This window comes from Diadema antillarum, unplaced genomic scaffold, assembly GCF_040938485.1.
Source record: "Diadema antillarum isolate AM-2024a unplaced genomic scaffold, OU_Dant_1.0 seq00000533_RagTag, whole genome shotgun sequence".
Classification (NCBI taxonomy): Eukaryota; Metazoa; Echinodermata; class Echinoidea; order Diadematoida; family Diadematidae; genus Diadema; species Diadema antillarum.
In genome coordinates this window covers 1,050,414-1,077,906 of record NW_027271484.1, presented here as the reverse complement: position 1 = coordinate 1,077,906, position 27,493 = coordinate 1,050,414, and the positions used below count along the sequence as shown (strand labels likewise).

The 27,493-nt window shown below is 39.1% G+C and overlaps 1 protein-coding gene across 1 annotated transcript; it reads left to right on the top strand.

Annotated features, from left to right (window-relative positions):
• Positions 1 to 2,464: 2,464 nt before the first annotated feature.
• LOC139734586 (lactase/phlorizin hydrolase-like) lies at positions 2,465 to 26,617 on the top strand. Its single transcript, XM_071645370.1, has 11 exons — positions 2,465 to 2,492; positions 10,063 to 10,625; positions 10,927 to 11,216; positions 11,824 to 12,052; positions 13,098 to 13,320; positions 13,831 to 14,013; positions 17,767 to 18,266; positions 21,941 to 22,230; positions 23,509 to 23,737; positions 23,999 to 24,221; positions 25,318 to 26,617. Exons 1-11 carry the CDS (start codon positions 2,465 to 2,467, stop codon positions 25,581 to 25,583), a joined length of 3,024 nt encoding a protein of 1,007 aa, XP_071501471.1. The 3' UTR covers positions 25,584 to 26,617.
• The last annotated feature ends 876 nt before the right edge of the window (positions 26,618 to 27,493 follow it).

Sequence of the window (27,493 nt, the reverse complement as noted above, 5' to 3'; positions counted from 1 at the left end):
TATATCATGTATAGATGGAAGAGAAACTCTCAATCAAAGCTGCGCATGAACCATTACCATCTTTACCACCTGTCTTAGCAACCCCTGTCTATAGCTACCACCTGTCTTTTTTTTTTTAACATTTTCATCAGTTTCTTGTAAACCCCCCACCACATATTTTCTCCAGATTTGGCAGATAGCATCTTAATGCTGATATGATCGTAATCCCCCCCCCCACACACACACACACACTGCCCAAGGGGGAGCAGTTGAAGCCTCAGAGTCCCTAAACTCTTTATTTATTCTTCTTCTGTCGAACCGAAAAAGATACAGCTAAGGTAGTGCTATGAAGACATTAATGACTGAAATTTCATGTTTGATTATGGCGGATCCAGGGGTGCCCTGATCGGGGGGGGGGGGGTTAGGCCATGGAGGAGAGGAATTTTCCATATTTTCAGCATCCTCTTTAAAAATCTATGGCGGATTTTCACCAAACTTGGCAGATAGCATGTTTTTGTTAATATGATCTTAATTAGTTAAAATGAGCCCAACCCATCCCCCGCACCGCCGAAGGAGGGGGGGGGGGAAGACTCAGCATCCCTAAACTCTTTTTAAAATCTTCTGCTGTCAAACTGATCAAGATAGAGCTAATGGCTTCAGACCCCCCCCCCCCTCCTTCGGCCGTGAGGTGCCCAGATTGAGGGGGGGGGGGGGTGAGGGCAAGAGGGGAATTTTCCACATTTTCAGCATCTTCTTGAAAAATCTATGACGGATTTTCACCAAACTTGGCAGATTGCATCTTTATGGTGATATGATCTTAATTTGTTAAAACTCAAGAGTCCCCCTCCCCCCACACACACACCGCCGAAGGAGGAGGGGGGGGGTTGAAGCCTCAAAGTTTTTAAGCTCTGGAATTTTTATCTTCTTCTGTCGAACCGAAAAAGATAGAGCTAAGTTAATGATGAAGACATTAATGACTGAACTTTCACGTTTGATTGTGGCGGATCGAGGGAGGGGTGTCCTTATCGAGGAGGGGGTGAGTGAGGGGGAGGATGGGGATTTGCCACATTTTCTGCATCTTGAGAATTCTTTTACGGATTTTCACCAAACGAGGGAGATAGCATCTCTATATGGTAATAGAATCCCACTTTGGTCGAAGGGGCAACAAGTCCAATTTGTTCCCCTTCCCCCAAAGCGCGGGCTAAGACGAGGGTGATAGCCCCCACCTTATGAGCAGACTTGAAATTTCGTCAAAGTAGGCCTACCTTTTGAAAAATGTGATAAGATTGTGTTCTACTCCGCTTGGTTGTACAGAAATACCTGAAATTCTGAATTCCACCCGAACGACCCCACCCCTCGTCTCGGCCCCTTTCAAGGGGCTGAGATGGGGGGGGGGGGGGGTTCCATCCATCACCTCCTCCCACCTTAGGGGCTGGGGCGGTGCTCATTTAAACAAATTGAGGTCATATCACCCGATAAATACGCTACGTGCCAAGCTTTGGCGAATATCTACTGTATAAGGGTTTCACGAAGAAGCTGAATATGTGAAAATTCCGCCTTCCCCTCCCTAAAAATTACATTAAGGAATTAACGTACAATAGCACTCTATTAGCTCCACCAATTTTGTATTGAAGGTTTACAATTCATTTTTTTAAAGCTGAAATGGGGTTCTATTACCCGAGGGATGCTTGTTGAATTTTCAAGAAAAAGATGATATTGTGAAAATTAAGCTTCCTTCCTACCCTTCCCCCCCCCCCCCCCCCTTTGGGCATTTCCCGGCTCCACAAGGTGATCACCTCTTGGTCCCTGTGATATCGTCATATCAGGGAGGTGAGCCTCCCTAGCCCCTGGCATAGTAGTCGGGGGGGGGGGGGGGGGGCATTTCATGCAGCAATTTGTCCGACAACTTTGACGAACAAATTTGCTCTCAGCCAATAAGATGCAAGGATTTCAGTAGCTTTTAACAGTTTATCAGACGAAACATCTGACAACACGCTTCATGAAATGCCCCCAATTGTTGCAAGTTTGTTTGTTTATTTTGTTTGTTTGTTTTTGTTGTTGACTCGTGTTCTAGAAGGATATTGAAGTAAAATTTAGCTTGGTTTTGGTTGCCACCTTGGCAACCTTGGGCAACTTTTTTATTAGCCTATTTAGCCTAATTACGTAATAAGCATATTATATATAAAATATGTAGGTCCTGATATATTGCTTTGCTAATTTTAATACAGGAAACCTGAAAATTGGAAATACAACTTTCTTAAGAGTTTTCTATAACGAGGAAGCCATCCATAACTCTAATTTTAAATTTCAAATGATGTAAGTGTCTTAATATCAGAATGAGCAAAATTAGTTAATTTGCATATGTACAATAGTAAAGTATTATGTATATGATCTGAAAATGTTGTTAAGCACTAGGTTTTCTGAAGTTGTGGTTGATTCATATTTTAGATGGGAGAAAGGCCTTCATCCCGCTAGGAAAGCGATCATGGCGATCATGACATCTGTCACAATTACATATAATTATGTAGCCTAGATAATCCATATACACATAATAGGCCTATGACCATGATGACAATGGATGTCTCAGGATGACAGATTTGTAGAAGCTGTCGACATTTTGTTGTTGTTTTTGTCTTCCTCAGCTTCTGATTGTCTGTGTTCAGTGCATCCCGTTATAACAACCATGGTTATAACGCAATTCTCGTTACAACGAAGGAAAAATCCAGGTCCAATAAATAATCACCTATCACCGATATCTTTATATACTTAAAGGGGAAGGCTAGTAACTGATCAGTGGGAATCAGTGGAAATGCTGGGAGATGATTGTTCCAATCCTTATGGGATTCATTCAAGAGTTCATTGTATATCTATTGTTGTGTGAAAATGATTTGCTTCAGAACGGTCTCATATTCAAGTAATGTGCAGATTAATGCTCCGTCACTGACCAGGGACGCTAACCTGGAAGCATTAAACTGCACATTACTTGAATATGAGACCATTCTGAAGCAAATCATTTTCACACAACAATAGATACACAATGAACTCTTGAATGAATCCCATAAGGATTGGAACAATCATCTCCCAGCATTTCCACTGATTCCCACTGATCAGTTACTAGCCTTCCCCTTTAACCATTCGGCAATTACAAAATTTCGAGGTAAGGAAAGAAAACTGCCGGTCCGATGACTTCGTTATAACGAGAAGCGCCTGTACACAAACATGCAGTTATACGAGTAATAAAGGATTAATAAGCATATGTAAATGGAGGTGACTGCATGATTGGATAGAAATATTGAACATACATGACATACAAGATGAAATGATAAGGTATAATGTAGATTGAACATATTTTGATTGGACGTGATTTCAACATAACAGTTTTGAAACGTTTGTGGCGATTACAAAAATATAAAACCATCCTCTTGTATCTCTCTGTAGCCTCAAACAAAAATAAAGTGGGAAACTAAAGGGGGGAAATGAACATTTTCGTAAACTCCAACTTCGAATTCATATTGAGTAAAGTCACAAAGGTGATTAAAAGTAATGGACAGAGTTCCTTTATTTCATTCTTTTAATTCAGAAATTTAAGAATTCATGAGACAAATTCAAGAACCAAAAATTATTTTCAATTTTCCTAATTTGAAATAATAATTCATCTTTCTGTAGTACCGCTTTTATTCTGTAAAGTCATTCGAATCTGGCTTTATATTTCTCCATTTGTAACCTTTCTTAATCTTCGCGGCTACTAAGAAATCAAAGAGCTTATACACTGTAAAAACATCGGTGTTAGATTTAACACCACGGGTGTTAAATCTAACACCGATCAAACTTCAATAAAGGACCACACCCACAGGTGTTGAAAATGCACTGTGATGGTGTTGAAAAGTGTTCACCTGACACTTCGTGGTGTTAATTTGACACTGTACCTGGTGTTATTTTGACACTGTACTGGTGTTAATTCAAAAATGACACCACATGGTGTTGATTTGATATTTGTTGGTGTTAATATCAATGGTTTAACACCCGTCCAGCTTCAATAAGAGACCACACCAGCTGGTGTTACTTTGGTGTAAATTTATTTTCACATTTTTTCAAAAATCTAGTATTTTAATGTAAAATTCTTGATCGTCTTGTTTAAATTGAAAATCAACAAGAAGTGCAGTTACTAAGAAACTCTTCAAAAAACAGTTTAAAATTTGGAAATGACACCCGGAGGTGTTAATTTAACACCATAAATGAGCACCGAAAATTTAACACCAGCTCGGTGTTCACTGTTTAACACCGGATTTTTTGCAGTGTATATGTTTATTTTTGCACATTAATTTGTGTTGTATTTGTCTTTCGTTCCCATCGTTATAATGGAAGAGCTCTTTGGAAGGATGGCGACTTGTTAATTTCTGCAATTTTTACATTATTATGCCTGTGAAGAGAAAAACGAATGAGTTCACTCATGCGTAAATTTTCCCCTTTTTATTGACCTGCCAGGTTAATAGCCAATTAAGTTACCTTTGATATATTAGCCAAATATATGAGAAGTATGAAGTTAAAAATGTGTTTATTTTCTCTTTATTTTACTGAGTGTATATATGATTATATATATATATATATATATATATATATATATATATATATATATATATATATATATAAGTAAACGAATCAGTAGAAAAAGAACGCCGTAAAAAATAATAATAAATCCTAGATCTTGAAGATCTTAAAAACGGAGCATAGCTCTCAAATACTGAAAGGCAAGGTCACACTCTTAATCAGTGCCCATGGTGTGACAAAAGATCTTAATCAAACCCGTTTCTGAAACAGACATGAAAACACGTCTGATCATATATATATATATATATATCCACACACACACATACACGTATGCAGGGCCTCATGCATGATTGTGCCCATGCATCCAAATATCATTACTCCTTAGTGCATGTACTGGTTCATTCCATCAGACTGCAGTGTAAAAACGAATCGCACTTTAAACTTGTGACGGGCAAAACTTGATAATGGGTATAAACAGTCATAATGACGCATACAAGAAACCCATGTCACTCAGTTTGTTTATTATCTATCAAGAAGAAGGGACGGCGTTGACATCAATACACTCGTATGCGACTGAGGCATGCTTTCTCTTTAAACTGTTTTAAGTTTAAGTTCCAATTATTTTCATCCATTCCTCACTGTTTAAGACATTTGCTACATGCCTTGTGCACCCCTTGCATTTATCACTGGTACACGTCAAATTACCATCACGACAGAACGCCAATTCGAGAAGCTTCATGGATCCCTATCAGTCACACCATATTTTCCTATACAATTTAATGTTGTGTCAATAGCGATGAAACATGCAGTCTGTTAACTGAGATTGTGTTGTAGTCGAAACAATTGGTGTCTTCACAATGTTCACTGGTATTCTCACACTATGAAATGATGATGATAACGTTATGCATTACATGTTTGCTAAATATAATCAACTGCAGTTTATATCAGTTTGATATCTAGATTAAAGATGAATCTGTCGTTACAGTTCTCATCTATACCGTGTTATACACATGCACGAAATGTTTTCTTCAAACCACCAGGAAGGTGACTTTAATGAAACATATTTTTTGTCTGTAGAGGGCGCAAACCAATCATGACGACAAGCCACTTCAGAGTTCAACTTTGCTCAAGGGCAGGAAAAAGTTACTAGTATGTGTACAGACAGGCATGTTGGGTTTTAAATTCATTGAGATAAGCTGCATCTGTGAGGTAATAATCATTCGCATGCATGCAATCCTTATAAAAGGTACTTGTCACAACGTCCACCTGAGAACAAGCCTGGAATTTTGGCAATATTACCAGAAATAGCAAAATTTTCTCAATGCATTCATTGCAAAATAATCAAATGGATGCTTCCCAATGTGTTCATTGATGGTCCATTCTGGTCACCTGGTCGACGCAAGTTCATTCTTCGTTTGAACATGATTGATAAATTGTATCTAGGGGCCTACACCCATTGACCTAATACAGGGTCTGTATATCTGCATCGGGCAAGCTTATCGATAAAAACGAAACGAGTGAAGAGCTGAGAAAAAAAGAAGTGTCATTTTGTACCAACGTGTGCAGACCTGCTGAGCCAACTTCGAACTGGCTTATACATTGCATATGGAAGGCGGGACCGTATTATGGTATTCCGTTTGTTAGCTATTGTCTATACTCCAATCAGCATACTATTGGAAATACTTTATCTTCTCATTACAAAGATGCTGTGAGAAAATGACTTGTATTCAATCACAGACGGATTAAGACAAAGGAAGCTATAGTGTGAGTTAACAAGTCACCTTCTTGGGTTCTCATCATAAACATGCTGTAAAGCCGCCTATTATGCTAGGTTTCAACTTGTAGGACCTATTTATTATATGCGTCTATGTATAATGTTGAAATATGGAAAGTGCAGCCTTTAAATTCTTCGTTTTAGTTTTGCTTGAGTAGTTATTATTTTGACTGTCACCTTGTATAAGCTTATTGTTCCTGTTTGGCGTATGAAAATGGCACGATGGGATCTGTAATGAAAATGGGACATTCAATGATATTGTTGAATCACTCCAGGGACACGTATTATTCTATTCTTTCTGCAAACAAGAATGTATGCTCTTTCACGTGTCTGTATAGCCTTGTAAATAGATGAATGCATGCCTCTCTATATAATACGTAAGCAGTCAAATACTTCGGAGTTCAACAACCAGGAAAACCGTTAAGTGCTTGTAGTCCCGTCTGAAAACGTATGTAGCTCCGAAAAACATCGTGCGATGCCACGAGGGTCAATGTGTTGATTACACAACTGAAACTTGGAGATAAAAAGGTGGACTCCGAGAGGCCAGACTTTGAAAGACACATTGTCTCTGCATGGTATAAACCGGTACATTGTGACATGTCCCGGGCCGTTATGTGAAAGAAGAAGTTCGGATAGTAAATATCGAAATGAGCAAGGACAGTGGACATCCATATTTGCCCACCTTGATTAGTGAAGTCTGTGAGATCAGTTTTATTGACCGTAAGTGCAATATGAATTTTAAAGGAGTCTTGCCCACAAATTTTCGAACCACGTCAACAACATTATGTGAACCATAATTGCACGCACGTTTGAAGGTTGTGACCTCGAGTTAGCAAAGTCATGCCAGTCCCATGCCTTATAATCAATATCTTGATTGCTTATCGAAAATAAATGGGGCATTCTTAGCATGTATATTATAGCAGTCGACCTGCTTTTCACCCTTATCAAAGTTGATTTGAAGTTTAGAAGCATGATGTCAAACTTAAAAACAACGATGCAGTGCGAGCAGAACACTGAACACACTTCGACTTTGGGAGACCAATCTCCTGTTTAATTTTATTGATTGAGCGAGGCATGAAAAAATTTTACAGGGTTTACTGGCTCCCGAATCTTCTTCTTCTCTCTCTCTCTCTCTCTCTTTCTCTCTCTCTCTTTTCTCCCTTTCTCCCTATTCGTTCTCTTGAAAAAAAAAATGTAAATGGAACGAAATAATGCATTCGGAAATAAATTTGCAAACAAATGCAATATAATTTCATGTTGTACAGGTCTATTATTCCGATGATTTAGTTGTTGAGAACATCGAATGCCAAATATGCGTATGTTTGTGAGTTATACTGTTCTACATCGTTGTAACAAATATAGAGGATGAAAATTTCCAGCTAAATGTAGTTAATAGAAATGGTTCATGAATACCACTCAACACAACGGCTGAGTATTTGAAGATTCGGAGATCAAAGTTCATGCTCGAATCTCTCAGAGAAACAAAAAAGATAAAAGGGACGCTGATATCCTAGATCTTGGTAAATCAGATCTCTTACTCACAAAGCATAATCACTGGACGCCATTTTGCAGCTTGTTTGTGGAGCTTAAGTCAATATTTCGTTCCAACAAAGTTCTTAAACTGCATATAGATAACGAAGAGGCCAGTGTCACGTGCAGGATGGCGTGGAAACGGCTGAGAGAAGACTCTTAAGCGACTCGGAAAAAAAAAATCCGATGAAAACTAAATCGAGATTTTCTTGTATGAGTTAGTGCATTTCTTTTACAGAATAATGTGCCTTCGTCGATGTATTTTGCTGTCTCTTGCCCTGTTCTTCAGTGTGCACTCATTGACTTCTTTTAGCTATGCTTTCCCAGGAGCTGTTTTCATCCGCCATTATGATCCGCAAAACGATACGAAACTTAACAGTTAAAAAAAAGAAGAGCAGTAATTCATTCAGGCGAGATTTTTTTTAACGTGATAATAAATATTATTAGTTGATTGTCAGTTTCGTTCTTTTGTACATAATCACAACGTCCTTTAATGGAAAGGTTTTCTTGTTTTCATACCTGTGGATCTTATTCGTTTGCTCTTTAGTCCATGATGTGTTATATAGTTTATGTCTACGGTATAATATTCAAATTAAAGTTAAATATAAAAAGTGCGTGTAGCAAGTCTGTGAATTTCATGTATTGATTTGTCAGTGTTCCTTGGGGGCAACATGATGGGTTCACATGCCTACGGGCGATACTTTTGTGTGCCCTGACCCACCATGTTGTCATCCGCACCATCATTACCTCTATCATTTTGTGTTACATGTAACAGTACTGTATATCCTTTTGGAATGTTCACTCTAGTTTTTGTTTATGTTTGTTTTGATTGTTTATGATCTGTATGTTCTTTATCTGGTCATGCTACTATACTTACAATAATAATACTTCTTTCGATAGAAAATCAAATTGCCTTTTTCTTTCTGAAAACGAGTACTACGCTAATTTAGTGTGTGTAATATAGGTCTCCATAGAATCCGATGATGTGCATTCAGCGAGCAAGACAGTAAAGGGACTCAAATCATGTTTTCTTTGCATGGCACCCTATCCTCTTATTCTGCTTCCAAGTGATTTCTATCGAGGCATCCATTAACTTGAGTTCAACGTGCACCGTTTTGGACTTGTATTCTATTAATATGAGTATTAGTTTCATATTAGAACTCGAAAGCTACTCAGCGAAGCATTTATTGCACTGCGTCGTTGTGATGATGTTCACTGCAAATTGTGGTTTGCCAATGCAAGTCATGTATTCTAATCCAAAGGAATTGTATAATGATGTTATAAAGCATTGTCGGATATTCAGCACCTGGATCACGCGTAATCTTGCATGTTTTGTCATAGCACCATTTCATTAAAAAATGGCTTTCATAACAACTCTTGCTAGAGTAGCAAATGTCATGGTAACGACAAAAATGCAGCTTCCTGATTCACTGTTGACATGGGAAGTTGATATTCTAGCACGACTTACTATTCTTACATCTCTTATGATATTTGGCCATTGATGAAAAATGTCTAGAAGATTACCATGAAGGATAAAATAAAGTTGGACCTACCATTTAAATCTCTAATACTAGTAAGGAACATGATTTTAAAAGGTTACTAGAAGAATCAACTGATCCCATCACAAAATTAAGTATCGCTTTTAAAGCATTCTCATTTTCTTCTTTTCTTTTTTTTTAAAGGAGGGAGGCTTATCAGTAACATGTATCTTTCATTCAGATAACATACAAAGCAAGAAACTAGCAAGACTTTTCCAACATTCTAGATATTAGACATTAAATTTCTGTATGTCTATACAGTTTTCGGAAAGACCAACAGATGTGAAAGAAGAGAGATAAAAGATCATTGCGATGTGTCCTTACGTAAGTAACAGATGCAAACAAACGTATATACATGGCAACAAAAGAGGTCTAAATTATGTATAACAGTTTTGACTTTATCTTGTGTATCGCCTTCATGATAGCCACAAAAGGGGTGTGTCGTTGGTTACACGGTCCGACCTGTGTTTTTCTGTGAAGTTGATATCGTCATGGATTACGTAAGAGAATTACATATATAGAGCGTATAAAACTCGTGGAATCTCACATCTTCCAGTCTTTCGTCACAGTGAAGACCGGAGTGTCATACACCCTTCAGTCATCACTGGATAATTCCTATCTTATATTACAAATAATTATACGTTTATTACTATTTGAAAATGACTGCTTTCGGGAGATTCGCCCGTAACCCTTTCTTCATCATTCTGACTGTATTATGTTCACATCTTGCAGACAGTCAATACTCCTACCCATCAATCTTCAACGATCCTGATCGGGATACTTTAATAAATGGTTCTTTTCCCGAGGGATTTGCCTGGGGTTCCGCCACCTCGGCTTACCAGGTCGAAGGTGGTTGGAATGAAGACGGTAAGGGAGAGAGTATCTGGGATACCTTCTCTCACGACAACAGGATTGCGTACGGGCAGACTGGCGATGTAGCCTGTGACAGCTACCACAAGTATGCCGAGGATGTCCAGCTCGTCAAAGCCATCGGTCTGTCGCACTACCGCTTCTCCATCTCCTGGCCGCGTGTTCTTCCCGACGGGACGATCTCCAACATCAACCAGGCCGGTCTTGATTACTACTCAGACCTGATCGACGAGCTGCTAGCGAACGGCATCGAACCGGTAGTGACGCTGTATCACTGGGACTTGCCTCAAGTTTTGCAAGACATCTACGGTGGCTGGGAGAATGAAACGTTGGCTGATCTCTTCAACGACTACGCCGATCTCTGCTTTCAGACTTATGGATCACGGGTAAACAATATCATCATCTCGTCGATCATTATTTCATATTTCTGTCAAATCAAACCTCAATAAAAATACCGCAGTTTCGTAAGTTATAACATAACTATATGAATTGTTCAAAATAGGTGTTAAAGTGTAATGCACAACAATAAATGTAGACTTCTACACCAAACATTTATAAACCAACAAATAAAAAAAGGGAAAAGAAATAGAATAAGAATGGGAGTATTTTCGCCATGAATTTTTGCGATGCCTTTTCCCCCCACTCAGTTTCATTTCCCTAAATTGCGTTGTATTGTGTGCTTTTTAGGTCAAGCTTTGGATTACATTCAACGAACCATATGTTGTAACATGGCTTGGATATGGTATTGGTGTTTTCGCCCCCGGTGTCTACGATCCTGGATACGCCCCTTACAGAGCGGCTCACACTATCATCAAAGCTCATGCTAAAGCTTACCACACGTATCGGGACAACTACTACCCTTCGTATGGCGGCAAGGTATCCATCACTCTTAGCACAGACTGGGGAGAACCGGAGGACCGGAACAACCCATCCGACGTAGCCGCCGCCAACAGATACATGCAGTTCACTGCAGGATGGTGAGTCTACCTTGACATAAGACAAAGTTGCAAAACGCACTGTAGACGGTTACTTGCTCGGCAGCCATTTGGCACCATTATTTTCATAGGTGTGAGTTTGCATATCCTGACTACTTAAGGGTACACGTATTACTCATGTTCTAAAAACATGTCGTTTGATCAAACATCTTAGGTAAAAAGGTATGACAGGTATGATCACAGTTCATGTGTAACTAAATGTTACGAAAGGATCACTGATGACAGATATTATAGGAAACATCAATCCACTCCAGCTCGAAAATCATGCAATTTAAACAAAAAAATTGACAGCCATCTCAAAGCTAACTGTAGCAACTTACGGAGGTAGTCCAAGTCTGAGACCTCATGATTACGACGACATCAGCTGAAGAAAATTTAATGATGCAACCATAATAAAATCATGACAACCATCGCTGGTAAACAGCCATATTTCTGGCAGCTAGCGCAAGTGTGTGACAAGTTTTTGGTTCTTTTGACCAAATTGAAAACATTGTCCAGATTATGGTTGATGGCCTATTTGCACTAGGTCACATGACTGTTATGAAGTAACGTCCTCACCAGTAACGATGTAACACACTTTGCGTTACAGGTTCTCCCACGCAATCCTGAAGAACGGTGACTACCCGGATGTGATGAAGTGGCAGGTTGGTAACAAAAGTCTGGCTCAGGGCCTAAGCCAGTCTCGTCTGCCGGAGTTCACCGAGGAAGAGAAAGCGTTCAACAGGGGAACTGGCGACTTCTTCGGTCTCAATGCGTACACCAGCACTGTGTGCAGCGAGCAGATTAATACTGATGACCCAAATTACGAGGGAGATCAGGTAGACATCCTTCGTATATTTGTCAGTATGTCTGCATGATTATGTAGACCCAATGAATTTGAATCGTTGATAAAATTAGATAGTTTTAAAAGGAAAATTCGTTCTCTGAAAAAGGCAGTTCAAATGCACATTTTAATCAGAAGAATAAGATGTCATGGCCATTGTCTAGCAGCAGGTATGGCAAAATGGAGAAACCATTATCATCTGATCAATATTTTGCTGATAGAAGGAATCTACTCACCTCTCTACCGATATTTATGTTGATTAAACAGTTAGGCCCTACTCATAAATTATGTGCTCCATGGACTTTTACAATCAATTGGATGTGACTTGGAAAAGCTACAAATCACTAATGTTGGTTATTGGTTTGCATCTATAATGCATTTATTGCACAATCAGCTGTATGGTGACACGACATTTGCTCCAGCGACAAGTAGGGCCCCGTCACACTACAGCGAACGCCCAACGAATGCCAAGCGAAACCCCAACGAATAACTTTTTTATTCGAAAATGTGAAGACAGTTTGCATGTCTGACGTTCATTGAATTAATTAGCTATTCGTAGGGATTCACAGAGATACGCTGGAGATTTTGGACATGTTTTAAAAAAAGAATCGGCTCCAGCGTATCTCTGCGAATCCCTACGAATAGCTAATGAATACAAAGAACGCCAAGCATGTTACGAACTATTCCAGTATTACCAACGGATGTGAACATTATCTTCGAATTTTCAAATTTATTGGACATTCGTTGGGCATTCGTTGGGCATTCGCTGTAGTGTGACGGGGCCTTTACTCCGGTATTATTTTCTCCAAGGAGTAAGGGTTATAGGGTTAAGGTTGTGATTTGATGATATTATGTATAGTTTCACGTGAGGATTAGGATTTATAAGGTAGGATTGTGTTTCAGTGGGTTGAATTATGTTTGGCTTAGCTTGCAGATATTTCGTTGAGCAATGTTATTGTTGTAGGAGCAAATGTCATGGAACCCAGCTGTATATGCCACTGAAACCTTTTAATTCTTTTTGACTCAACTATGAATTCCAGGACGTTTCCAGATACCAACCGGACAGCTGGCCAAGGTCGGGGTCAGACTGGCTCCGCCCGGTACCCTGGGGTCTGAGGAATCTTCTCAACTGGATCAAGGACGAATATGACAATATCCCCATCTACATCACTGAAAATGGCTTCTCCACGCCTGATGAATACAATCTCAATGACGATGGGAGAATCACCTACTACAACGCCTACATCAATGAGGTTTTGAAAGGTACGATGGAAAAGAGTTACGGCGTGCATATTGATAGTCCATGCAAAATACCGTACATTAAATTAAATTTGAACTTTCACTTTTTTTTGACAGAATGCACAAAGGAATATGTGAAATTTGACATGCATTTAATGGAATGATACACAGGAATCAAAGAATAACTTCGTGTTCATATATGCAGTCAGTACAAGAAGAGGCATAATAATATTCAAACTTGTATATTCTGCGAAAAAATAGAGGTACCCACTTTTAAAAGAGACATAATATGCTAGTATACATTCACCAATATTGGCCAACAATACTGTTGACGTTGTGCAGTAAATGCATGGTGCTCACCTGCATTCATATTTTTTTGTAAAGACCAGAGAATGGAGGGTCACGCAGGGTATAAGGAAGCTAACGTTGACATGGTGGAAGAAAAAAAGGATGACCATCGTCAATCACGCCCCGATTTGCTTGATGACAATGCATTAAACATCATTTTGTTGTTGTCATTGTTTTCTACCCTAGCTTACAAAGAGGACGACGTGAATGTAGCCGGTTATTTTGCCTGGTCACTAATGGACAACTTCGAGTGGACTTCTGGCTATACCCAGCGCTTCGGGCTTCACTACGTCGACTTTAACGATCCAGAGCGTCCGCGAACACAGAAGGACTCGGCAAAGTGGTTGACCGGTGTCGTCGCTGAGAATGGTTTCAACACGGGCTCGTTCGCTTCCCGGATGCAAGGCTCCTTGATCGTCGTTTGGCTTCTTGCTGCAATCTACGCCTTCGTGGCATAGACCACTTCCATGGTACTACAGATGACTGATTATGAACTGAGTGAAACGCTGCTGCCATGTGCATGTGTTTTCCAAATGATGGGGTTGTTATGCTCAAAGAGGACATGTTGTGATGGATCAAAGTCTGTAATTCGGAATTCCTCTAACGCGCATGCATTTTGAATACGCATGTCATGTATGTCTCTTAACTACTTTATCTCGTGTTTTCTTGACAGCAATAACTTTCGTATAACTTTCGTGACGTTTTTACACGACACCCAATTCTTTTTCATTTCGTTTTCATGAACCGTCCAATTTCTAATTTCAAGTAAAAACAGAATTTAAAGAAAGACGTCCATTCACCTTGTCATATTTCTATTAAAAACTTATGAAGGATCATGTCCTTTTATTTATGTCTTAAATGCCATCAATCATGTTTGCGTATAAATCGAGTAGATCTCATGCGTGAGTTCGTATCGCTGACCAGGGGCGGATCCATGGAGGACCGCAACCGGCGCACGCCCTCCCTTTATTTTTTGTTGAAACAAAAGAAATAAAAAGAAAAAAATGGGGGGAGGGGTGAGTGCGCCCCCTCTTTAATTTCGTAAACACGCCCTCTCTTTACGGAATTCCTGGATCCGCCCCTGCTGACTGAATGTGATTAATTGAAGACGCATACCAAAATCCAAAAAGCAAATTTAAATGTTTGATTTAAACAAGCTCCCTGGGAAATAGTGATGACAAATATCAATTCTTGTAGCTGTGTGCTTATCATATTTGCTGCCTTAAAGTACAATGTCGATGTCAATAGAGAACTCTTATTTGACGAACTTACTTCCATACTTATACAACTACTTGTATGCATTTTTTGCATTTTTTTTTGTGTTCAAATAAAGATTTTATATGCATTGTTCGATCAAAACAGAGAGCATGGGATTCAATGCAATGAGGGATTGCAAGAAGAATTTCGATTTGATTTTTGTTGATCATCTTGTTGGTTCATGTACAAGCATCTCATAAATTTTGAAAGTGAGAGGGACAAACATGTGCAAGTGTGTTCCAGGCCAGAACACAAGTCTGCGCAGACAGAGGACAATTAGGCCTAATGTTAAAACTCTCAAGCATATAATTTCTCGCAGAATCCCTTTACGTTTCTTTGATACATTTCCTTGGAGTGCAGTGTAACATATTCGTAAGAACAGTGTCGAGTTCTTTATTGTAGAATTTTGTTATAAATTGTGACATATGACTTCCAATCACTTTGTTTGTTGTTTTTCACTCGAATTTCTAGTGATGCGTGAGAGAGAAGTGTAATTAGTCACGTGGTGTATTTTGTCTCCGGTGAAATAAGTTCCTCCTTTGTTCGATAGTTTGAATGTGTGAGTGTGTCTGTGCGTATATGTATGTGTATATCAGCGTTTAGGTTTGTGGTAGTGGGTGTGTCTGCAGGTCATTGCGAGAAGTTTAAACATAGTGAAGTATCAGTATCAGTATCGGAAAGGAACATCTATATAATATCATGCATGGATATTAACCTATTGTTGAGCTACTATTAGAATTTTGACAAACTTCGTCAGCAGATCAAACATTTCTGATGGTCTTCTAAAAGAGGGAATAATAACACTTTGTTTATGTAGGCCTATAGGAAATTATAATCTATAACAAATGGTTTCATGGAGAAAAACTAAATAAGGGAAGTTGTGTTCATGTATGACATAAATACTCTTGTCAAAGTTCATGTTGAGCAAGTATAAGATACAGATTAGAGCATCATTCTATTACAACGAGCGAGTAAACTTTGTGCATGAGTGAGGTACTGAAAATAGCACACTGAAAAACAGTTCTTAAAAAAAAAAAAAGATTACATCAATTTTAAACTGCATCGCCTTAGAGGCGAATGACTAGGCTATCGAGAGGGGAAAAGGTACATGATACGACATTGTTTGATTTCTCTCCATATCATCATCGAACTTTGTACTTATATCTAAGAAAAAAAGTAAATACTGGTCTTAAACAGCTACAAAAAAGAGCGACCTTGTTCCGGGAGGAGGCTGGATAAGTGAAAAGGAGGTATCCTCCTTTAAACTGAGCGTTGTCACCAGTTGTCACATACTGCTTTGGATTGAGTAGTAGCTAAATTGTAAGAAATGACACCATGTGCCTGCAAGGCAAGGAAGCTACCTATCGAGTAAATCATAATCTTAGCTAGAATATTGCGGGCCCTTGCCCAGCAGTATCGGCCTCCTCGTTAAACATGATTATCAAAGTCGCACCGAAGAATCAGATGTCATCAACCAAGAGGCTTTGACAAAATAAATGGCTATAAGAAGCGACCCGAGAGCAATAGGAAAGAAATTGAAATGAGAAACGTCGAGAGACAGAAATCAATAGACATAAACATATTTTCACTTGGATACGTAGCTAGAGCTTGCACAACAGAGAATAGAGAGGGAGAGAGAGACAGACAGAAAGAGAGACAGAGAGGGAGACAGAAACCAAAAGAATGCGTGAAAAGTACAGAACAGCTATACAGACACTATAGATTAAAAGTGTGAAGGAGTTTTTCGTATAAAGTAAGACAAGGCTGTCCGAAACAGCATTTTGGATATCAAGAGTCAAAGAAGTAGCCCACAAAGGGTTTCAATCTGTCTGTACTCAAGGATGAGAACCCTGCCCATGTATATTATTAGAGCACCCTTACGGACAAGATGTTACATCCATGTGCAATCTTACAACGCTCTCTTGACCAACACTGGATGTTTAGCGCAGGTGCCACAGTAATGGCAACAACCTCTGTATGGGAGAGAGCTGATACGATCGAGATTTACCGAGCTAAATGAGACCACTTTATTGTCATTATCATCTTGCCCACTCTATAAATTAATCAGTAAGTTTACATCCTCTATAAACGTATTTACAAGTTGTTAACTGCGGCTACTTGTTGGATATTAAAGTTCACTAAGTAAATCAGTTAGGAAGAATTTATTTCAGTTATTAAAGATGTTTTTTACAGATATATACATCGCATTTCAAAAATATGTTCCATGCCTAACAAATCAGTCCGACAAATATTGACGGGCTTCTTCCTTTTCAGTAGCTGGAGACAAATGGAAGGATGATTGTCATCTTGCAAACTCGTTTCATTTTACAAACACTCGTGAATTAGCGAAGACAAATTTGATCATAATATCACAATCCATTGTCGCTTCTGTTTACACGCCTTCGGCACTATACCTTGAACTTTACTTATCGGGGGTTCTATCATGTCTATAGGTGGCACCTGGACTGCGCTCTCGAAGTAGCCTCCATCAATTGCATGCATTTGAGTTATATGGGGCTTGTACAAATCACCCTCCCCTATCAATCCGATTGGTATTGTTTGACTTTGATACACCCACTTAAAGTTCAGTTTGCTTGGAAGCGGCGCTCTTGTCTTGTCACCACAAACGTCATGGCATAACCCGACCCATTTGCGCCCCTCGACATTATTTACGAAAAATCTTCCACCTAAGCAACTGTCGACCATTAGTTTGGAAGAGGAATCTCACAGAGAAATCACACAGAAAATTCTAAAACTCTTATACTTTATCCAGGGACATGGGTAAACTATCATTTCAGTATCCCTTCATTCTTCTAGCTGCTGTAAGCTTGCACTTGGCGTGTGGTCAGTATTCCTATCCTTCAGTCTTCAACGACCCTGATCGTGACACCCTAGTCACCGGTACATTTCCTCCGGATTTTGCCTGGGGTTCCGCTACCTCTGCCTACCAGATAGAAGGTGGATGGAACGAGGACGGTAAAGGAGAGAGTATTTGGGACACGTTTGCCCATACTCCTGATAAAATCGCCAATGACCAAACTGGAGACGTGGCCTGCGACAGTTACCACAAATATGCCGAGGATGTCCAGCTCGTCAAAGCCATCGGTCTGTCGCACTACCGCTTCTCCATCTCCTGGCCGCGTATTCTTCCCGACGGGACGATCTCAAACATCAACCAGGCCGGTCTTGATTACTACTCAGACCTGATCGACGAGCTGCTAGACAACGGCATCCAACCGGTAGTGACGCTGTATCACTGGGATTTGCCTCAAGCTCTACAAGAATACGGTGGCTGGGAGAATGATACGCTGGCTGATCTCTTCAACGACTACGCCGATCTCTGCTTTGAGACCTATGGTTCTCGGGTAAACATTATCTATAAAGTCACGTTCCAGCATTAACTCAAAGATTGGCACTTACAATATAGTGAATAGAACAATATATGACATAATAACTGGGTCGAGATGAAAGACTATGATGGCCTCTGCATCAGGGATGGCAGATTGCCTGTAAATCGAATAAAATAATTTAATGTGAGGAATGAATACCAATCTAAAAGAAATGACGACATTTCCTCTTCTTTGGTATCATTTTCAAACATTGTGCTTGTATCAGCCGTAATAAATGATTCTCCTCCAATCTCGTTCATCATTAAAGTTCGTAGACACAATATTGTTAGCAAACGCGTGAGAAAATGAACAGAAACACGAACAAAGAAAAGTATTCCCATGGAATGACGAATCGTTTCTATTTTGATATTAACTTCTTACTTCGTTGAGTAAAGATGGGGGAATTTTGAGATTTCTGGAAAGATGATATAAAATCGTTTATTACACTTTGTATTCCTTATCACGCTTGTTGGCTGTTTATAGCAACCACCACGAGGCGCTAGAAAAAGGTGTGAGTTCTCTAAAATATTGATTCTGTAAGCTGTCTTCTCGGGCTACAGAAGAGGAACAAGAATCAACATCATGAACTGGGTTATCATCAAAATGTTATCGACAATAAGAGCAATTACTTTGTAGCAAACACGTTTCATTCATGATTTGCTGCCATGTTTGTATTTTGTAAAGATACTATGACCTCTTTTTGTAAAAATGCTCCTAGGATTACGCGAAACATTCATTTGATAAGTACTGTATTTAATATCATACGCTCAATCAACTTGTAACACACAGCAGGTAACAAATCACGGTGTGCTATACAGCGTGTCCCAGAAAAAAAAAACCGAAACCGAGTTTCCTTGCAATTTTTTACTATCGAAATCATAAATTTTCTTTTGAGATATATCTTTTGAGATATACATCAATGGAAAGATGAACTTTTCTTCTTTCATTTGATGTACATCTTAATGTTCATCGTTCATGCATGACTGAGTGAGAACAACGAACAGTGGTGCTATTAAAATTTCATTTGCACGCGCAAATGGTGACTTTAAGTGAATTTTTCGGACTTTTAACGTTACGTTTTCGAAAAACAAAGTTCATAACCAAAATATCCATGTTTTCTTCTTTCTAATAAGACCTTATGCGTCAAATATGAATAAAGCATGCTTGAGAAAAATGGGCATGAAAACATGCTTCATTTCTACCGATTCTACGGATAGTCGAAAAACAAGCATTCAGCTCTCCCGATATAGCATTAGACAATGGGCTCACCAGCGCAATTGAAAACAATGGCAGTGCTACAGTGAATGTTGTTCGGGGGAGGGGGAGGTATTTACAGAGAATGCTGTATGAGACGGAAAGCCCTTTGTTGTCATTTATTTAGAATAAGCTATGAGACTTAAGCAATAATTGAAGACTAATATCGTGTGTATTCTCAGGCTGCATGCAGTCCATTGGCTATGGGAAATCAACGTTACAACAATGGTACTGTACACATTTTGGCTGCGTTTATCAACTTTCCCCTGTTTAAACGGCTTTCCAAAGCCCTTTCCAAAGCCCTTTCCAAAGCCCTTTCCATAGCCCTTTCCAAAGCCCTTTCCAAAGCCCTGTAGGACCTACTATTAATGTGCCGCTTGTTTTCATAAGCTGCGTTTATCAACTTTCCCCTGTTTAAACGGCTTTCGAAAGCCCTTTCCAAAGCCCTTTCCAAAGCCCTTTCCAATTAAAGTCCTTTCCAAAGCCCTTTCCAAAGCCCTGTAATATTAATGTGCCGCTTGTTTTCTAAGAAGGGACGGCGAAAAGCAATTACCATCATAAAGACATATCTTCCTTTGAGAGTGACGAGTCATGATGCAATGCCACATGAATCAACTGTCTTCCTATCTGTGAGGCAGCTCCAGTTTAGCACATACTTCAAATATTTCTGAGTGGCGGCATGAGACTTTGGCTGCGTTTATCAACTTTCCCCTGTTTAAACGGCTTTCAAAAGCCCTTTCCAAAGCCCTTTCCAAAGCCCTGTAGAAACGGCTTCCAAAATATAGTTGCGTTTATCAACTCTCTTCGCGAACACAATAACTGGCCTGTCGCTGAACAGCTGAATTGCGCAATTTGACCCGAGGAGAAGAGGTCATATAAGGCGTGCATTGTTCGTAACTGCAGTACAATACTACAAAGCCGTTTCAAAACAGATTTGCGTTTATCAACTTCAAAGGCTTTTACAAACAGGTTTCTGAAAACCTGTTTGGGAAACCTGTTTGGAAAGCCACAAATTTGCGGCTTTCGAAAAGGCTTTCCGAAAGGGCTTTCAAAACAGCTTTGCGTTTATCAACTCGTAAAAATTCCATGAAAGCTGTTTGGAAAACCTGTTTCTGCCGAGAAAAGGAGAGTTGATAAACGCACCCTTTCGAAAAGGCTTTCCGAAAGGGCTTTCAAAACAGCTTTGCGTTTATCAACTCGTAGAAATTCCTTGAAAGCTGTTTGGAAAACCTGTTCCTGCCGAGAAAAGGAGTTGATAAACGCACCCTTCGATGATGTGCATACATCAGTCTTATGTCACTGTTTTCATTCCTCTCTACATTTTCCTCACTCGTGGTTCATCCTTCACTGACAGGGTTTATAAGTTTTTGAAAGGGGAGGTGAAGCAGAAAGAGAGGTAGGTCACTATATCTATCACTGAACTTGCGCTTCTAACATTTCAAAGGTACAAGTGCAGGGCACAAAGTCGTCTTCTGGGTTGTTGTTGTTGGTTTGTTTGTTTGTTTGTTTGTTGTTGGTTTTTTTTTTGGGGGGGGGGGGCTCGGAAGGATTTTTCGGTCGGTTATTCCCCTCCCCTTCAACATTCCGCTGATGAACACCCTTTGCTCTGTGGTTTGTTTTATGGTCAGGCAAGCTCACGATCATGTGCTAATTTACGACCCTATTCCAAACTGTCTGTAACATTCCCTTTTACCCCCACCCTTCATGTTTGTGTAAATTCATTGAAGCATGAAGGCCATTGTTATCTGCCAAGTCGGGCAGGTGCTGGGAAAGCTAACTGGCTCCTATATGATCCATCTTTCTGGGTAAAATGGAAGCATATTTTCAAATGAAGTTTTCTCGAGCAGGCGTAGATCATTTTTTACACATGAGATGTCATATGAAAGGAAAAAGAATGGATATTAAGGCTATGATTTTATCTTTTTTTTTTTTTGCAAAAGATTGCCGAAACAGCCTGAAAAACTCATTCAAAGTTGCCACTTGCTCGTGCAAATGAAAATTTAGTAGTATTACTGTCTATAGTGTTCTAACTCAGTCATGCATGAATTATGAACAATGAGTTGTGCATCAAATGAAAGAAGAGATGTATACCTTTCCATTCATGCACATCTCATTAAGCAAATATATGATTATGATCGCAAAGAATTGCATTGAAACTCGGTTTCGTTTTTTCTGGGACACGCAGTATAGCATTTAGGCATTAACTTTGGTGCCCGTAGTAAGTTCGTGGTACACAATGATGAGACAAATAGAGAGGCATAATCATCTGTCTTGATACTCCTCCCTTAAAAAACCCAACAACAACAGCAACAAACGAACAAAAAACAAACAAACAAAACGACGACTTCAACTTGTTGCTGCATGATTTTTATTCCAAAATATGTGCCATGTTTAAGGTCAACCTTTGGATAACGTTCAACGAACCATACGTTGTGACGTGGCTTGGATACGGCGTCGCAGTTTTCGCCCCCGGTATCTACGATCCTGGATACGCCCCTTACAGAGCGGCTCACACTATCATCAAAGCTCATGCCAAAGCTTACCACACGTATCGGGACAACTACTATCCTTTGCAAGGGGGCAAGGTGTCCATCACTCTTAGCACAGACTGGGGAGAGCCGGATGACCCTGACGACCCCCAAGACCAGGCCGCTGCCAACAGATACATGCAGTTTACTGCAGGATGGTCAGTATATAAGATGACATTAAAACGAGAGGCATACACTGCTCAATATCCACATAGATGGGCAATTCTTTATTCTGTAAGGTAAAGAATAGCAAATCGTCTCAAATAGGGGTGGTGAAAGAGGTGAAGGACAATAAGCAAATGAAACGGAATTCTTATGCTCTCTGTTAATAGCAGAGGGAATCGCGTTTCTACAGATCAACTTAATTAAAGTACAAAGGCCTGTTGTATTCCAGTGTGACTTTCTTCACTTCGGCTATGTCGCGAAGGAGATTGCAGTGATTACAAATTATAATGAAAGTCATTTAGAGAAATGACGTTCACAGCAATGGCAAAACCAAAATTAATTATCGAAGTTTACATTATTATTGTCATCTATGGCATACAGACAAAACTGATAAGAATTTTATGTTTGGCTTGAAGATATACCCTTCGCAGCAAATCCATACTGCCTTAACTTGTAGGATCTTCTGATAATGATCTACAACTGCTCAGTGAAATTTCACTGTTCCTTGTAATCATTGTTTGTCCTGAAAACCTTGTGCATGCTTATGCATACTAAGCTTGTCTGAAAGTACGATCTCTCTATACGGTATATTATAAGCCTATAAGCTACCCATTCAATCAGCGGCGCTTGACCGTGTTCTTTTCAAACATAATTATTGGTGTCTTCTGTAATTTGAAGTACTAGTACATTGTATATCATATTTTCAAGCAAGTGCGTGTGTGTGTGTGTGTGTGTGTGTGCATTGAATGAGCCGTATCCGAAGTTCAAGATCATTACGAGATAGCCAAGATAAGCTATTACTCTCTGAGACTCTGTCATCACTCATAATCTAATCATAAATGTATATCAATTATTTTAATAAACAAACTTATATCAAAACATTAAAGAGAATCTGTTTAAGATCGCACACGTTGTGTATAATCAAACTTATATCATATCATAATACATTATATTTAAGTGAAGGGACCGGAATGTCAAGGCAAGCAACCCGCTAGATGACCGAATTAACCCCTATGCAACGAAAACATCACATGCAACCCCATGTCGTGCAGTGACAACCCTGACAATATTTTACTAGTGAAGAATTGAATCGTACAGCAATAAGAGTGAAAGTCAAGGTGAAAAGCGGTTTGAAATACAATGCAATGAAATAACCCCATAAGCGCGAGATGAGCACAAGACATGACTTTTTTACAGTAGCCATGCAAGAAGGCGGAGTTCCCCTTCTGCCTCCTTGAAGTAACGGTGACTTCTGTACCTACACCTCACAGGTACGCTCATCCCATCTTCAAGAACGGTGACTACCCGGATGTGATGAAATGGCAGGTTGGTAACAAAAGTCTGGCTCAGGGCCTTAACGAGTCTCGTCTGCCGGAGTTCACCGAGGAGGAGAAGGAGCTCAACAGGGGAACTGGTGACTTCTTCGGTCTCAACGCTTACACTACCACCGTGTGCAGGCACGAGATTAACAACGGAGACCCAAATTACGAGGGAGATCAGGTAAATACAACAGCGCTATCCGCCAGGAAGGGAAAGACATGCAGGGCATTTGTACTAAAGATTTGACTTGCTCCATTATAAGATAGAGTGTTGTCACTTCGGCCAGCTGACAAACACTACAGAAAAGAAACAAATGATTTAAAGTCTATCAACCACCGTTAATCTGACAACCGACTTCAGCCATTTAAACAAAATCTATCTGAACATATTTGCCTGAGTTAACACGAAGTTTGTCAAAACAAAAATTTCCCCTCATTCCAGGACGTGTCCAGATACCAACCGGATAACTGGCCGACGTCGGGTTCAGATTGGCTCCGTCCGGTACCCTGGGGTCTAAGGAATCTTCTCAACTGGGTCAAAGATGAGTATGACGATCTTCCCATCTACATCACCGAGAATGGCTTCTCAACACCTGATGAATACAATCTCGATGACCAGGGGAGAGTCACCTTCTATAAAGCCTACATCAATGAGGTTTTGAAAGGTGAGTAAAAGCACTAGGTCTATTCGTGCTCTTTTTTTTTAAAAATCTGACAAACTAAACTGAGATTGTATTGACAAACAGTCAGTAGATACGGGTGCTATTCGAAAACAAACAGTGCCCGTAGAACTGCTCATTTCTGCCCACGCATGATTTAATCTTTTCAGCTGTCTCTTCTATCTGGGGATACCGACTGCTTTTGTCTTTATTCAACAAACTGTTGGAGTTATCAGGCTATCATGGAGAGCTTGCTCCCAAAAGGCGCTAAATCCATCATTTTCAATGGATTTAGGGCCTTTTGGAAGCAAGCTCTTCATATATATATATATATATATATATATATGTCTGTGTGAATAATTAGATATATATATATATATATATATATATATATACATATATATCATATAAATCATATTTAACATTATTGTTCTTTACTCTGTGCCATTTAAGAGATTAACACAGTATGAACATTGTTTTTAGAGTTCCTTGCCATATTCTTTCAAGTTAATATAGCTCTAGTCCTCATTGATCAGTTTCGAAAGGGGTATGAAATATCACTGTACTGTATATCCTCATTGTAATACATCACTTAAGATTGGTTGTAGGCCCCAATATAATTTTTCTGTCATAATTCAAAACATAATGCACATAAATCATGCATTTATTTTGGTTAAAGGCCGAAGAAATGAGAGACTAATTAACAAATTGACATTATAGAATAGATATGACAAGATAGTCACGAAGTGAATGTGCCAAAATGAAGGGGAAAAAAAGAGAGAAGAAATTATGATGAATATGCAACACATCATTTTTTACTCTAATCTGATCTTCGGATTTCATGAATATAAATGTTTCTTAAGAACAGCTCGAAGGCTCCTTAACGTGTTCATTCAAAAGGGTATTGACAATATTGAAACTTTGTATAGATGAAAGAATGCGCAGCATCAAGTACGGTCTTATGTTTTTTCTGAAGTTGAAGGTTATGGAGGGTCTCGTGTAACATTGTGGTTTTGGTACTTCGCTAAAAGTGTATAACCAAGTTATCTTCTATCAACTGAATCTTTCCTCATGATCAACTTCTCAATTTTTCTTGTCAAAGCATATATGTATGATGACGTGGATGTGGTCGGTTATTTCGCCTGGTCCCTGATGGATAACTTTGAGTGGGCATCCGGCTACACCCAACGCTTCGGACTACATTACGTCGACTTCGAGGATCCTGACCGACCACGGACTCGCAAAGAGTCGGCAGACTGGCTGACTCGCCTCGTGGCCGACAACGGTTTTACATCACACGCTACTAGAACTCATGGCACATGGCTTGCCGTGTGTCTGTTTGCGCTGATATACAAGTTGGTAGCATAAAGAATTAAAATGGGTACATAATTATGGTATCAATACTCTTTATTTGAGTTTTATTGTCATAAGAATACACATTCTTCTGCTACATGTCAGTCTGTCTCCATGTTCGACACTCATACGTATGAGACCTTTTCTGGTATTCCCTCATTCAATGACATGCAAATGATTAATGTAATTGCACCGTTTTCGTTTTGTGTAGTCTTTTGGTTTGCCGTCTGTCGGTTTGAAATAGTAAATTATACAGTCAAGCTGAGATTACCCTACTTGGACAGATAAGGTCTGTATAAACTAACAACACTCCATGATGTTTTAATATATACAGTAGTTGTATAAATATTTTCCTGCGAATTCCATCAAAAAGTTATACTCAGCTAATCGAAATAACTATTCTATTCATGAAAATACCGCAAACACAAAGGACACTGAAAAAAAAATTAACCTTACATCAATCTGCTTATTTTTTCTTTTCAATTTCAAGTAATCATAATGATGATTTTCAACTCATCGATGATGGAGTCAGAGGAAGGAAAAAAAAAGACAAACTAAGGACGGAACAAAGCGAACAATCTTAATCTGACAACATACAGTCGACTTCATCACTTCAAAAGTGGGATTGATTTGTGATATGCCGTTTGAGATTTGATATCATGACCACAACATTATATGTAAAGATAATCAGAATGAAACTGAAAAGATTCATGAATCGTGAACGTTCATGTTTTGAATTATGAGGACAAAAAAAGACAAACGTGGAATTACATACTGTATGTTGCTTTAAATCGTATCTTGTTGCATGCTTTACACGCTGTTTCGACTGTTGAAGGTATTTATGAAGGGTCTCGTTTAATATTGTGGTTTTGGTACTTCGCTGATTGAAATGAGATGTAAATGATCGATGTAATTGCACTGTTTTCGTTTCGTGTAGTCTTTTGGCTTGCCGTCTGTCGGTTTGAAATATTAAATTATACAGTCAAGCTGAAGACATTGCCCTACCTGAGCTTACTAAGTCTTTATAGAGTAACAACACTCCATGATGTTTTTATTCAGTAGTTTCTTCTGTAAATGTCTGTCCTATAATGATTTCATATTTCCTCTCAACCCAGTCAAGCAGTTGTCTTTTTCTTTTGATAAACGTTTTGATGTATTGCTTTGTTTGTCGGTTCCTGCTGTAGGGGTAGAAGGTCTTTGTCTCCACCAATTACTCAAGTTTGCAAAAACTCATGCACTGTATTTCATATACTTTAATCTATACAACAACTGTGATTTCAAGCGACATTTTTGTATTTTCCACTGAGTGCATTGATTCTTATTGGAGTGCATTACTACTCATGAAGGGATTTCAGGGAAATTACCTAAGATCCCTGAAGTGTACTGAAGTCTGGGCTGAATTTCATTATCTTGCTGGGAATGAGATTTTTTCCTCCCTCTCTTTACTGCAGATCAAAATCAGTTGAATCATCCAGATATGAGATCTTTTGTGACCTAATACAGATTTCATATATATAATTACTAAAATTCAATGGCATGAAACAATTCCTCCCTTTTCTAAGATCATTGTAAATACCACTGTCCATGATACGATGTATTAATGTTCAGACTTTTAGTATAGTAAATGACACATAGTTTATTGTATCGATAAGAATACAATGTGCTATACCTCAATATGTCGCATTCTCTCTAGAATCTAACTCCTTAAATCCATTTTACTTTACTCTTACTCTCTTTTTATGCGTTGTTCTCTCTAAAATCTATAGATAGCTTCAAATCCATTTTATTACTCTCTCCGTGTCTTTCTCTCGTATCTTGTTTGACATTTGCCATTATTATATAGATATTGCGTTGGCTGCGTTCATACAAGCATATGGAAATCACTACAAGTTTTAAACTTTCATCTATCATTTACTAGTGAACAA

What these genes read in the sequence shown, in the direction of transcription:
- LOC139734586 (XM_071645370.1), top strand. Translation starts at nt 2,465, where the DNA reads ATGGCGATCATGACATCTGTCACAATTA. An exon ending in CATGACATCTGTCACAATTA is followed by an intron (nt 2,493 to 10,062) that starts CATATAATTATG and finishes CCCGTAACCCTT; the next exon opens with TCTTCATCATTCTGACTGTA. An exon ending in CATCAATGAGGTTTTGAAAG is followed by an intron (nt 24,222 to 25,317) that starts GTGAGTAAAAGC and finishes TTCTTGTCAAAG; the next exon opens with CATATATGTATGATGACGTG.